The 14,259-nt window shown below is 43.4% G+C and overlaps 1 protein-coding gene across 2 annotated transcripts in view; it reads left to right on the top strand.

Annotated features, from left to right (window-relative positions):
• Window positions 1-14,259, top strand: part of EFL1 (elongation factor like GTPase 1) — a 32,180-nt gene that overhangs the window by 13,003 nt on the left and 4,918 nt on the right. For both annotated transcript variants that reach the window (XM_032947519.2, XM_076066572.1), the window contains exons 11-22: window positions 829-951; window positions 1,670-1,769; window positions 3,116-3,276; window positions 3,699-3,889; window positions 5,725-5,860; window positions 9,033-9,164; window positions 10,280-10,427; window positions 10,985-11,137; window positions 12,183-12,390; window positions 12,904-13,010; window positions 13,172-13,289; window positions 13,734-14,205. In XM_032947519.2, coding sequence (XP_032803410.2) covers window positions 829-951; window positions 1,670-1,769; window positions 3,116-3,276; window positions 3,699-3,889; window positions 5,725-5,860; window positions 9,033-9,164; window positions 10,280-10,427; window positions 10,985-11,137; window positions 12,183-12,390; window positions 12,904-13,010; window positions 13,172-13,289; window positions 13,734-14,205 — 2,049 coding nt within the window. The remainder of the gene's footprint in view (window positions 1-828; window positions 952-1,669; window positions 1,770-3,115; window positions 3,277-3,698; window positions 3,890-5,724; window positions 5,861-9,032; window positions 9,165-10,279; window positions 10,428-10,984; window positions 11,138-12,182; window positions 12,391-12,903; window positions 13,011-13,171; window positions 13,290-13,733; window positions 14,206-14,259) is intronic.

The following is a 14,259-nucleotide window of genomic DNA, read 5'->3' as shown; positions in this document are numbered from 1 at the left end:
CATTGTAAGCTTCCTATGTATAAGGATGCTCGCGTGATGTATTTGTTAGCACACAGGACTTGCAATCCCAAGGTTGCCGGTTTGATGTAATTTCCCGCATTTGTCTACGCGGCAGTACAAATGGGAGCACCATAGTCGATTGGCAGATAACGCATGGTGGGATAAAGTGTGGGTACCCCCAACTCACCCTAGACGTCTGGCTCGTGTAGAAGAGTAGACCAAAAATACCTTCTAGACAGGCTCTCTAGAGCTGCCTCTTGTGGAGACCATTCTGCCAGCAGTGGCATGAGCAAAAACAAATTCAGGGCTGACACTTTACTTCTGTAGCTCTACCTTTGTATTAATCAAAGGAGAAAGCAATACAATTCATTACATTTGGCTTCTCTCTAGCGCCCCAAATGTAGAGCATCCCAAGGCACTTACAATAAAAAAAACTTGACAATACAAAAAAAAACGATCACCAATCAGTCCAGCTCAAGGATAAGCTAATGCAAACAAATACGTTTTCAAATGTGACTGAAAAGACTAAACTGTGCTCGCATTCCTGATATGACTTGGGATCGAGCTGCAAAGGCAAAGCTAAATGCAAGTATCTTTGAGGGCCGCCGCTGGATGGAAACACGGATATATATGTATGTTGCTTGACAAAGTGATGCAACATAAATGCAGCTTTTTTTTTTTCCCTTGGTGTAATAAAAGACCGCGTTACAAAGGAAGTGATGGAAATAGAAAACGTGACCTTCGGTCCTGTCAAATACGACAATATATCTTCCAGTGCATAATCGCGTGCGCCTTGAGAGTTTGGTTTCCTTGACTGGCGCTGTGCAGCAATGGTGAGCTGCCGTCTTCCCAGCCCCTTGGAAATGTCTGCACAGCGCGTGGAGAAGCTGCTGTGTGCGCGCGCTCAACGCTTCGAGTCTCTTCCAGAGCAAACTCAAACTCTGAGGGACGGTGAGAAAGAGCAGATGCAGGCTTCTGTAGTTTACGATTACAACCACGGCTTGTTGCATGCACAGGCCTATTGTCAAAATCCACTTGCTTGATGAGGGCCTATCCAAGGCAAACGCGGGTTGTGGAACTTATTTGACCATATTTCACCACGCGCATCAGACCGAGTTAATAAAGGCGGGGGAGCATAAGTGCTTGAGAATGGTATGATGCAGCAATGGATTTGTCTGCACTACCCCCTGCAGAAAACATAAAACCCACAGCTGCTTATCACAGATATCTGTGTTATGCATTGTGTGTCGCCCATCCAAGCACGAACCAGACTCCTGCTGCTTTCTGATATATTATTGTTATTTCCAGTCTTGAGTGGCTTAATCCTCCAATTCAATTTTTTTTGGGAAATGTTAATAATGTTTCAGAAAATTAGGAAGGTTTTTTTTGCATAAGTTTGAGGTTTTATTATGAAATGCATGTATAGAAAAATATTTTTCATACAGTAACATCTTGATTTTAAGCTTTTGTCACGTAGATAGAATTTTTTTAAAAAATTCTATCTACGTGACTGTAGCAAAAGAACCAGAGAGTACAGTAACATCTAAAGCCTTAAACCAAATTATTACCATTCCTGACAATTCAGTAATAAAGTGTCCTGTGTTTGATAGTGTCAGTCATTGTTGGAACAAACATAGATTTTTAAACTCTCCTTTTCTTCCCCTTGCAGATTTCATTTCATGTAAAAGCTCTGACGACGCCCCTGTGATTGTGTTTGTCTCAAAAATGATTTCTGTTGATGCAAAGGCCCTTCCTCAAAAGAAGCAAAGGTACGATTGTACTCCATATGGCCGTGATACTGTGGCAAGATGTTAAATACCTCTTCTGGTATGCAGGAGATCATGGGTTCGATCCCGATCCTGACGCTTGTATTTTTCAGTGACGTGCGGTGAGGTCAATGGCTGGGGAGGCACTGGCTTGTGTTAGAGCCAGTTTCACACAGAGGGAGGCGTGGCCTCACTGAGGGGGGCGTGGCCTGACCGAGGGGTGCATGTTAGACACGTCCCCCTCAGTGAGGCAGATATGATAGCTGCCTCCCCTGGTGCTTTTTCATTGCAGTTTCATGATGAGACCAGCGAGCCTAAATATCTTTATGCACAATACGTGAAATAAGTTACTTGGAGTATGGAAGGCGAGGACATGAAATGAAGGGGTCTACAAACATTACATTGGTGACATACTGAGATAGTAACAGGCACGTGCTTATTGCTCGCGCTCCATCCAGTTACTGAGGGGTTGTGCAATCAGAGGGGAGGCGGAGCTCGTCGCTGCCTCACTTCTTGTCTCTCCCTGTATTTGCAGCGGAGCTCTGCAAATTTGGCGATTTTGACTATAAAATGATTGGAATCGTACAGAAATTACATTTATAACACAGATCAGTGGAAAAATCTTAATATTTAAGTTAATTATTCTTTTTTGTACTTATCGTAACAGCTATTTTCATTGGAGTATGACAGGTTGAGGCTCTGCTTCCCCTGCCTCCCCTGACCGCACGTCCCTGGTATATTTGGAGTTTGCAAGTTCTCCCCGTGGTCGCGTGGAATTTTTTCTGGGTCCTCTGGTTTTTCCCTGCACATTTAGAAACATGCGTTTAGAGTATTTAGGTGCAGTATATTTCCACATGATAAGCCACTTCGTTGAGCTATTATATGTGGCCAGGTCGCTTCTGATAGAGCTATATAGCTCAGTGGTCAAATAAAATAGTTTATAGTTTACAGAAACCACACTCGTTATGCCAATCTTATTGCATTGCTATTGCAGTAAAATACCACATCGCTTCTCCGACTCGCTGGGAAGAGAGGTATGGGCTGATTTGTGAAAAGGTTGGATATGTGAATATCTGTAGAAATGTACAGTTAAATTGTTCACAAATGTGTTACTGGACAAAAGGATGAAACTATTTGAAAGATGTAAAAATGCTTATTACGTGTACATTTGTTGGATTTTTTAACATACATAGAAAATAACAGTAAAACCGTGCACAAATACTCCGCTAGGTGTGTGTGGTTAATTGGTCAGGGCGGGTATGTGATGTTCGGTTATGTGACGTTCTGTAGTTCTGTTTATTTTATTGTCGACTGGTTTTGCTCATTGGCCATGTGCCGTGTGTTATTAGACCTCTTACCCTGGAGGAGATGGTCCAGCGAAGGGAGCAGGCCAGGCAGAGGCACTTAAACAAACTCACCGGGCAGCAAACACAGACGGAACCACTTGGCTCCAAGACAATCATGAGGTGCTCGGAAACAAGAGACAACCAAGAAGCCAGAAGTGACCAAGGTGATGATGACTCTTTAATAATAACCAGGGATACCCATCTGAGGTGCAAGACCTCATCTCGTGATCTTGATTTGTGTGTATTTTACAAAATAATATTTTAGTCCATCATTCTATGAACCTTCAGGCCCTATGTTTTTTTAGCAGCAAATAAGCAGGCACACACTGGATCATCAGTTTCAACCTTGCGGTGGAACAAACTCTTCTCTGTATGATTATTTTATCACCCACAATCCACGATGGTAGCATGCGCTACATTTTGATCTCTTGTGAATTATTTTGCACGTGGAAGTAAGCCATAGTGCCCGGAGATAACTTGATGCATGCATGGAGAGAATACTGAAATTCTGCACAGACTAGTCAAAAGCCGTTCCTGTTGTACTGCTGCCCTAAAAGAGCAATTATCCTTCGACCCCCCATTCCAGGTGTCACCGAGAAACAGGAAACTGAGGCGGTTCCATCAAGAGACCTGACTGAGCGGCCAGAGGAGGACACGGAGGCTTCAGATAGAGAGCACTTCGTCGCCTTTGCACGGGTGTACAGCGGCACGGTGCGGAAGGGCCAGCGGCTCTACGTCCTGGGGCCGAAGTATGACCCAGCAACGGCGCTGGAAAAGGTATGCACGTTGGAGTGTCGCATTTCGTGGAAGGAAAAAGGGCAACGCTGGAATTGCTTACGCATGCCCACCCGCTGGCAGAAGGGCCTCCACTTTAGTGAGCACCATCGACATGGTATATTGGCAGTTTTTCACGCTCGTCACATATGACAGTGTTAGAATGATAATTTAGAAAATGCTTAATTACAAGGGTTCCAAAAACGATACATGTTGAATAATTTTGCCAAAAGCATATTTTTGGTTTCTACCTAAAGCAGGGGTGGGGAACGTCCGGCCCGTGGGCTGTATAAGGCTCGCGAAATAATTTTGCAGTTCCAGCCATCACATTAGGGGTGAGTTAATTAAATGTTTAACGAAATATAACAGGCTAATCTTTAAGTTGAGACTTTTGTATGGCCCGCGAATGATGTTATTAATGTCCAAATGGCCCTTGGCAGAAAAAAGGTTCCCCACCCCTGACCTAAAGGATACTCAAGACGGAAACGTTTTCTTGTCAAAATCCACTGCTTTTTATTTAGACATACTCAGAATTTCAATACTTGAGCTTTCAAGGAATTCTACACAACTGTTAAAAATAAAATGTGCCGTCTTTATTTCTAAAGAAAGGTCATTGCCGGAAATTTTCGATATATTTTGGTTGCAAGATATTGCTAATGACAGTCCTGGTTGAGGGTCTTGATTTTGTTATCGATATAGTAGCATAAATGTTACATTGCAACACTGTTTTATACTGTAATTTTTTTTTATTGACCAATATCAATGACCACAGAGAACACGTACAAACACGGTTAACATCGGCATGTCAGGGGAGGAGGGGGGGGGTGCCTTCTGGGTAGGCTTTCCTCTTCAAACAGGAACCGGTTAAGGGTTGTACCAGATTCATTTTCTTACCCCGGCATTAGATGGGGACCGGGGGGCAGGGGAGGGAGAGAAGGGGGACATTTTTTATATTCATAATGTAATTATGTCTCCTTGAAGAGGTGCCTTATTTTTTTACTGAATCTAATTTGCTTAATTCATTGACAATTTAAGCTTAATTTGGGTGATCTGATGTTCCACATTAGTGCAATCAGTTCACAGTAATGCACGCCTTGTGTAGCGTGCAACGACAAGCTTGGCATGTGGGAGATTTTTACATTTGAATTTTACACGCCGGAAAATGGTCATTGGCAGCAGGTGGAGCTCTTGTATTACTTCTTGTGGAAAGCAAATTCATGGCGTGACAATTTCTTTGTTTGCGGCATTGTACATTTTTGTAGCTGTAAAGTGCACCATTTTTTTTATATTTCTACAAAACGAATGTAATCATGAATATAATTAAAAAAAAAACAACCGCTGCTGTATTATACAACTCTTGAGTGACTCGTGGAGATAATGGTACACGTTTGAACACCGGGCCCTGACTGGGTTTGAATCATTCAGTCACTGGAGGAAAAAGAACAGCATCTCTTCTTTTGTAGCAAGTTGAATTTCTCAGCATAGCCACAGCATCATGACTGCCAAAAATATTGACATTACCATTTGCTTTTTTCCCTTAATTCTGAATGACACAATTTCAAGGGCTAAATGTTTCTAGATCTAGTTACATATATACAGGCAAAGTATTAACCATTCATTTTACATAAGTGATTAGAGACCAAAATAGCACCGATGTAAGATAGACCATTGAAGGATGCTGGCGATGGAAATACCCTTGAAGGGTATTCTGTCTTGTTTATGAAACGTTGTGAGCGAAGTTTATTTTTGCGTGCATTATTAATATGGGAGCACATCCGTGTTTACAGATTTGCCCGTGGTTCGTGTGTGCGCGTGTCCCCTGCGCTGTTGTGTGCCAGTTGCCAGAAGGCCCAATCAGCGAAGCGCTGCTGGTAGGGGTGCCCCACCTGGCCTGTTTGACAGTGGACAGCTTGTACCTGCTCATGGGCAGAGAGCTTGAGTCTCTTGATGAAGTCCCAGCTGGCAATGTGCTTGGTAAGATTCTTTATTTAGAAGAGGTGTGAATTATTCATCATTCTTTAATTTTCTATACTTGGCAAGCATATATACTTACTAACCCCCTCGAGATCAGAACCGCACAATTGACTTCTTTCATCCATTGTTGGAGCAGTGGACATTTCAGAATTCCGTTCAAATTGTATGCACTGGTTTAAAAAAAAAATGAGACAGCCTTTATGGGATAAATGTAGCCTCTGTTCAATAATGTTGGTGTATATTACCGTCTTTTGTAAGCCTCTGGGCATTTACCTTGTGTTATGCTGCAGGAGGATAACAGAAAGTACAATAATACCCCACCATATTTTGCACTTGCATAACCTCTCTTGGCCCAGACAACTTCCACATATGTCACACATCCAGTGCAGCTGCAAAACATTTTTTTGTGTGTTACTTTTACCATTAATAGTGGTTATTTCTATCAAAGCAATGTGCATCATTGAATCGGCTGGGCGCCTATGGGACATCTAATGCACTGTTTGAGATACAAAGCCAACATATCTGTGATCTGGAGTTTGAGCTGTAGGGTGGACAAGTAAAAAAAGGTTAGAAGCATTTCCTCCCCGGGTTACGAATATTTTTTTTTGTTCTGAGTGATTCAATGCCCCAATGGAGTCACTTGTGTTTTCTTAAGATTTTTAACTTAATTTATATTGATAATGCTCAAGTCTTGGCTTAGAATTTGGTTGATGTGGAAATGAATTAATCATTCCAAGCTACATTGGTGGCCAGGCTATGTCAGAACTTAACATACCATCTGAGTTCACTTTTAAGTGGTGCTTGGGGCTGTGCTTTACTGTGTGAAAAATACAAAGGTTCTCTATCACAAATGGTAATAGAATCATGGTTGAGCTTATAAAAAGAGTGTGCACTTTACTCAAATAAAAAAAAATACTGACATTATTTTCCATCGGAGCATAAGCTGCCATTAAGTCCACTGATCAGTGTTGTGTCACAGCCACCATTCTGAACATATTTGCTGGTGATGTTCGGCATGCTGGAAATTTAACTTAGTTGGCCAGGTGTATCGAGCATAGCGTGCAAAGCACTGTGTACCGCCGTGGTATTTTGATTATGTGCATTATTATGAAAACATGGTGCATTTGCACCATCCATTTCATTGCACATTGTTGGTCAATAAAAATACCTTGTGCAAAGAAGCTTCAGTACGATTACACTTAACATTGGATGATTGCCTTTTTAACGTGTTTGGTTTAAACCAAATACATCAAAGGGTGTTTATATATTGCATCGAGAATAAATTACCCTGCTGCAGACCTAATTCATAAGAAATTCCACACATTTACATGAGCGCTATAGTTTCACTCTGGCGAAGAATGGAAAGCATGATGTGGACTGCCAAAATGTGACATTCTTTCCATAATTGATACGTGTGTATGAATAACCTCAGACGTGTCACTGTTGGTAAGCTTCCTTAAATGTTGATGCAGCAGAAAAACACTGACTCTCACATTAGCTCAGTCGTGGATATGCTTAATGTAATCAAGAAAATCTTTAGGCTTGCGAGTGCAAGTTACAAGCACGTGTATTGTGCAGGGCTGCAGCCCTGGTGGGGACAAAGGGGGTTACGTTCGTGACCCGGACTTGACCGCCTCTGGAGAATACGCAGTGCAGCGATACAGTGAAAGCCACGGCACAGCGGCGCACCATATGCCGTGTGTTCTTGCCGAGTCTGGAATATAACCTGGCAGGCGCCGGTCCCTTGGGCACCTATTTGCGCCTGTAAGGGTCAGAATGGCACACGGGGGAGGTTAGCCGAGGATAAGCGTGACCATCGAATGATACATTTGTGTATGTATTGTTTCATTAGCTGCCTGTTAGTGCTTGGAGCAGGCCACTGTTGGGCATATTGCTTAAACTACCCAGCTTATTTTGATGAGCACCTACATTTTACATTCCAGATTTGATTACGTTGAGCAGTCTTACAATACGACTCGACTCCGTATTGACCGTAACAATATAGTTTCTGCAAATGTTCAACATGTTTGCCGTTTTGAAAAAAACTACGACGAACTTTCAGTCTGCACTCCGCATTATTGTAAATGCTACATCCGTGTGCAATTTCAAGCGTGCGTTGCTGTAATTATATTCTTATTTAAGCTTCCGTCGTGAATGGCAGCTAATTGATTATAAAGGGCACTTGATGCGCAGACCACCAGTGGCTGTTATGCAGGAGTGGCAGGGTCTGCAGGAAAGCTCATGCACTTTCTTTTAATTCCAAGAGTCACTGGGTTAAGCTGCAATCTTGGGAATAGGTGGGGGGGGATGGGGCGGCTGTGCTTGGAGTCTCGAGCTTTCACGAAGCGTATACCTTCCTTCAGGGGCAGCTCCGTGCGGTTCTATCAAGGCCACGTGTAAACTTCTCGAGGTCCCTTCACACGACGTTGCTTTGGTCACCCCACTTCCCGTAAATTGAATGCCCAAGTTAAACCCGGTCACAATGTCAACCTGCCAACAGTCGTCGCCGATTTCTCACTTTTAATGTGTTCGTCTCATCGACGCGTGGCACGTGTGTTTGCGTTCGTTGAAAGGTGTACGCAAAACAATGTGTGGTTGAGTTCCATCGGTGATGTGAGAAAAGCATTCGAGTAGGAGTAGAAATTGCAATAAGTAGTTGAAAAGACTTGGGTGAGATTTTAAAATATAGTAGTTCTCCGCATGAAAGCATTTGGCACGGGCACTTAAACCAATGTTGTCATACGCTTACTGAGAACAAGCTTACCGAGAACAGTTTACAATTGAAAGCTATGATTAGGCGTTGATGGAAAAAGTGTCAATGAAGCTGTTAATTATTTTTAATGAGTGAGAAGACAAGGAAGCAACCAAAATACGATGCCAAGTGATTAGACAAATGAAGTGTTTAAAATCACAACAAGAATGCAAGTATTCAGTTCTGAAAACATGTTTTGTTTTGCCTTACATATGATAGAGGACTTTATTAATCATTTTCTGAGTGAACACTTGTACGCTGGTGGCATTGCAGGTTATCAAGCAAAATGTAAGATTTTAAAAGTTACGTTTTTGTGGCATGGTGTGGTTCTGATGACCTTTTTGAGTAATCCAAAAATAACTGATGGAAACAAAAAAAATACTTTTACATGAATAAGAACTGTGCCTTCGTCCTCCCAAGGAATCGGTGGACTGGAAAACCATGTTCTCAAGTCAGCCACCATCTCCAGCTGCCTGGCATGCCCTCCTTTCATCCCGCTGTACTTTGAGGCCGTCCCAATCATTCGCGTGGCTGTCGAACCCAAACACCCGAGTGAGTCGCCCACGATTGTTTGTGTGTTTTATTTAATTATCGCGTGTACTCGGTTGTGTTCTCTAAATGTCACAGTGTTTGTTTATGGAACTGCCTATTTATTGCACCTTAAAAGAGGCTCCATTGGCATTCGTTTCAAACAGAGACCGTAAACACTGTATCAATTCCTAGAAACGTCCTAAGTTCGTAATAGATGGTGGCAGCTTGTGAAGGCCTTAATCCAACATTAGATGACAATGGCTGATGGTGATGAAAACAGAAATAATATATTTGGTTAATCTGGGCAGTGAAAATCATTTACAGCAAAAAGGGAGGACAATATTTTCATTGAGCTAGTCAGAGACCACATTTTAGAGATCTATTCTTTTCAAGCACATTGCCAAATTAATTTTCCAGCTGTGCTAAAACATTACAACTGCCCTATTTCTCCACTTTGGAGAAGGGTCATTACCTGAAACATGAGTCGGCTCAGATTTTTTTCTGTTATAAGGCAGTGGTTGGGGGTGGAGTGGTGACGTAGGGTTCATAGTGCTATCCTGTGAACCCAGTGACCCGAGTTCATTGCCTAGCCATGGCTGACATCAGTGGTGAATGATATCTGAATCCGTTCTGGATGACCTCTTCACCAACCCGCACTGATCAGCGTTGTGATGTATTGTCACACCACACCCGTGACCAACACCGCCTCCACACAGCAGCGTATTAACAAATGGATGAACATGGTGCACATTTTTACTAGCACACTGTTAATGATGACCTTGGTGCAGTGTTTTTTGCGCCTATGCATTTGTTACCGAATGTAACAGCCTCTTATGCTTTACCTTAATGATGTGCAGCGTATTCCTTAGAAGAGGTGCGTGAGTGTGTAGCACATCCTGGCAGGTGCACACTGCATTTCAAAGATGACACAATGTCCCCGAAGAAGGTTTTATCTCCATAGGTGTCTTTAATGTCATGCTAGGCGGCTGCAAGTTTTGTTTTTAAATCGCGGATCTATACACATTCAACACCTGCACCGCTGATGGTGAAGTCTTGGATTTCTTTTTTTATTTACCATCGGCAGTAATGAATCGCATCGGCACCTCCGTGCCCTTTTTGTTCTTTTATTGGCAAAGGTGAGATGCCGCTGCTGGTGAACGGCATGAAGCTGCTAAACCAGGCAGACCCCTGCGTGGAGGTGCTGATTCAGGAGACGGGGGAGCACGTTCTCGTTACAGCAGGGGAGGTTCACCTGCAGCGCTGCCTCGATGACTTGCGCCAGAGGTGTGAGATGAGCGAAAGAAGTAACATCGCCCCTCTCCGATGTGTTTACCAGTTTTTTGTTCAGCATGATGTCCGATGTTTCGACTCCACTTGCTGGGAGCATCTTTCGGAACTTACTCCATTATTCAGCTGCCAGCAAGCGGAGCGAAACTTTGGACACCATGCCGAACATCACGCGGCACAATCCGATAACACGTCGCGCGGAGAGGCAACGCAGCGCTTCTATGAAAACGTACAGAGTAATAAAATCACCCCTGCTTATGAATACACATTTCAAAGATTCCATTTCCATTAAAAATGAATGCGTTAAATCTCCAATGCAAATAAGCTTCGCACATAACTCAACAATATTTAATTCTACACTTGTGTATGTTATGGCGCCATATATACCCATTGCTGCATCCCGCATTGGCCGTTTATACTAACGAAGCAGAACGCAAATTAACTTTCATGCATCGCTGTCAATCATTGTAACTGGCTGACATCAGTGCTCATGGTGCACCAATGGGCGAGTGTATAAATGGTCATTTAATGACGTTTGCCTTTACGCCTCGCAGGTTTGCCAGAATCCAGATCAATGTGTCCGACCCCATAATCCCGTTTCGCGAGACGATCATTCGCCGTCCGAAGGTGGACATGGTGAACGAGGAGATTGGGCAGCAGCGCGTATCGGTCATCCACCAGAAGCAGAGACAAGACCAGGGTGCCAGGTGCCCGCTGTGTCCCTGTGTGGCGTTGCACGTCGCTCATTTATTTCACGTCCATCAGAATATACTGGGTTTTTTTTTCTTTGTTTAAGCTAGTGTCTTGTTTACGTGAAATGCGTTTATTTTTATCACGTTGTTAGTTGATATGACCTCCTTTGAAGGCTCTAGGTGCACAATTCAGTGAGCCAAGCTGCAGGTGACGAAAGTTATTCTGGGTGGAAGGGAAAACAAAACGCCCAATGTTTTGTTTTCTTGTTATTTCAGACCTTGTAATGAAGACATTGAAGGTGAAATAGTTAGCTCTGTACTTGCTAATATTGTTGCCTTGGATAAATATTAGGTTCTCCAGAATGGAGATCAATGTATAATGCCTTTCATGAATATTAGTTGAAAGGGAAAGGTGGGTGCCTTGCTGTTTGTTGCTCATTCCACTTGTGCTGGATTGCTCTCCACTAGATGGATTGTCTAAAGAGCCCCTCTAAACGTACATTTTTGCCGACTTTTCCACAGTGGCTAGACATCTTTGAGGAGGTGGTAGCACCTACGCTTTACTCCACCACATGCAACATTGTGATCAACTTACTTTGATTTTTCCATGTATATTACTGGGTTAAAATCTAAAGTGGGATTAACAAAGAAACATATATACATTCTAGTCAAACATACATTGGTCACAGAACTCTGAGGCAAACGAGTCATTCAGGAGGCCGTTGCGGTGTATGTCTGCAGTTGTCCAGCTCTGTTTCCTGACCATGTTAAACGTAGCTCATTTAGAATGAAGACGGTCACTGCATCGCGCGCTTTCAGGTGCGCTTCTGCGGCCTTCTGGAACGCTCTCTTTATGTTAGGAAGCCATTGGAGGCTATGTACTTTTAAATCTCGATTGAAAACTAATTTCTTTAGAATGGATTTTTGTGTTTAGTTTGTGGTCCTTCCCCCACATCGCTGATTAGTGCGGATGGCTACGTACGGTGCGAAAGAAGTTCAACAGACATACGGACATTTGTGATGTTGAACACGTTGTTGGATGTTTGCCGTGTTACGGCAGGATCCCGGAAGATGTGCACGTGAGCGCAGACGGGCTGGTGTTGATGCACACTCCCAGACGGCAGTGCGTCATCGCCATTCGAGCCACCCCTCTGCCAGAGGGCATCACGCAACTGCTGGAAAAGCACGGAGACCTCATTCGCACCATGGAGCATTTCAACATGGCTCTTAAGGAGGGCCAAGATATGACGGCTTGGCAGATCCAGGAGGTGGGCTGGAGCTGACCGTTGTATTTGTTAGCCTACTTGGGGAGTAGTGTTGGAATGAAGCCTTGACTCATGGATCAATAACAGTTATTGAAATCGCGGTACATGCAGCGTATAACGTACGTGAGAATAAATGTTGTTACCACTGTGGGTTTTTTGCGGTTGCGCTGTGTAGCTCTCGAACCTTTCGTTGGCCATGACCCTCCGACCTTTCACTCCACTTGCTGGGTGTTTCTTCAGACACTCGATTGTGAATGCTACTTTAATAGTATGCGTTGCATTTAATGGTGTCACATCCCTCCCTGCATCCACTAGATGAGCTAAAATTCACTGCGATATTAAACGGAAAGATTATCTGGGAAGTTGCAACTCTGAATCGCCATAAAATGTGTTGAATCACCAACGTGTGGATTGTTCTACTCTATTTAGGACAATGTTAATACTGAAATCAATCGTTGATGAAAGAGAGTGATTAATATTCATGTAAATGAGTTAATCTTGTCATTATTTTTGCAGAGTATTTTGCTGGCAATTCGAGATTTTAAGAAGCAACTTGAAGATAATTTTCGCGGACTGAAATGGAAAAATGCAGTTAATCAAATCTGGTCATTTGGACCAAGAAGGTATGTTTTGTTTTTATTTTTGAATTACAGGTAATTTGTTCTTGAAATTAATCATTACAAATACAAACCCGTAAGAATGAACAAGTGTCCATTCTGATAAGTATAGTATGGAAAGTAGTCCAATATGTTAAGACGTTCATTGTTGTTGTGTTGCTCTGTAGGTATGGACCAAACCTTTTGTTAAACCGTATCAGCGGGTACCATCGACCGTCTGTCTGGCAATGTATTGAAGGGAAACCAGAAGATTTTCATTCCTACGGGGAGTACGACAGTAGCCTGGTAAGGCTCTATTTTTGGTGTTTTCCAACGAAGGTTAAATAGCATTCTGTCTATCGTGGAGGTGATAAGTGGTAACCACTGTGAATATTATCTTGTGTAGATTAAATTTTTATTTAAAGATTTGCTGCTTTTGGGGACTTCAACCTGCAGAACAGTGGCGAAATTGATACATTTTAAAAAAACTGTTGGCCAAAATATGGCGATTGAATCCAGCACTTAGGATAAGCCTTGTCGGCCAAGGCGATGACGTCACACATCATGTGCTCGCCCCCCCTCTCAATGACGCCATTACGTGATATTTCTTATTTGTTTTTTTCTTAATCGTTTGCTGGTAATTTATTTGGGTGTAATTTTAGGCCTTATGTTATGGCCCTCCTTTGATAATGCGTCGCAAGTATCCGTCTCTCTGAACGATACGAACGGCTCCACTGTCATGTGCTACAGGCGAGCGGCTTCCAGCTGGCCTCTCTCGCCGGACCCATGTGCGAAGAGCCGATGATGGGCGTCTGCTTTGAGGTCGAGAGATGCGAACCGGGCTCGGTGGCAGGTTCAGACCGGGAGCGGCACGGCGGCACCGCCGAGGCTCCCGCGAAGGCGCTGCACAGCGAGAAGAAGAGCGAACGGGCAGGATCGCCGAGCAGCGGCCATAGGGAGCCACCAACTAATGCATCGCACGAAGCTGGCGACAGAAAAACAGCCGAGCTGGGCAAAAAAGAGGATACGAAAGATGATTGCAATTCGTGCACGGACAGGCCTTCAAGCGGCAGAGTGAATGTTAGTGACAGTTATGGCTCTTTCACTGGACAGCTTATTTCCACCATGAAGGAAGCGTGTCGGTACGCATTCCAGGCCAAGCCGCAGCGCCTTATGGCTGCCATGTACACCTGTGAAATACACGCGACCGCTGAGGTGCTAGGTAAGCAACGCGGGGAAAAAAGTATCGCATGCATGTAATCTTAATACGTTCTGA

This window comes from Petromyzon marinus, chromosome 1, assembly GCF_048934315.1.
Source record: "Petromyzon marinus isolate PM22_M1 ecotype Great Lakes invasive population chromosome 1, UKy_Petmar_22M1.pri1.0, whole genome shotgun sequence".
In the NCBI taxonomy this organism is placed as follows: domain Eukaryota; kingdom Metazoa; phylum Chordata; class Hyperoartia; order Petromyzontiformes; family Petromyzontidae; genus Petromyzon; species Petromyzon marinus.
This window is presented reverse-complemented; position numbering and strand designations above follow the sequence as displayed.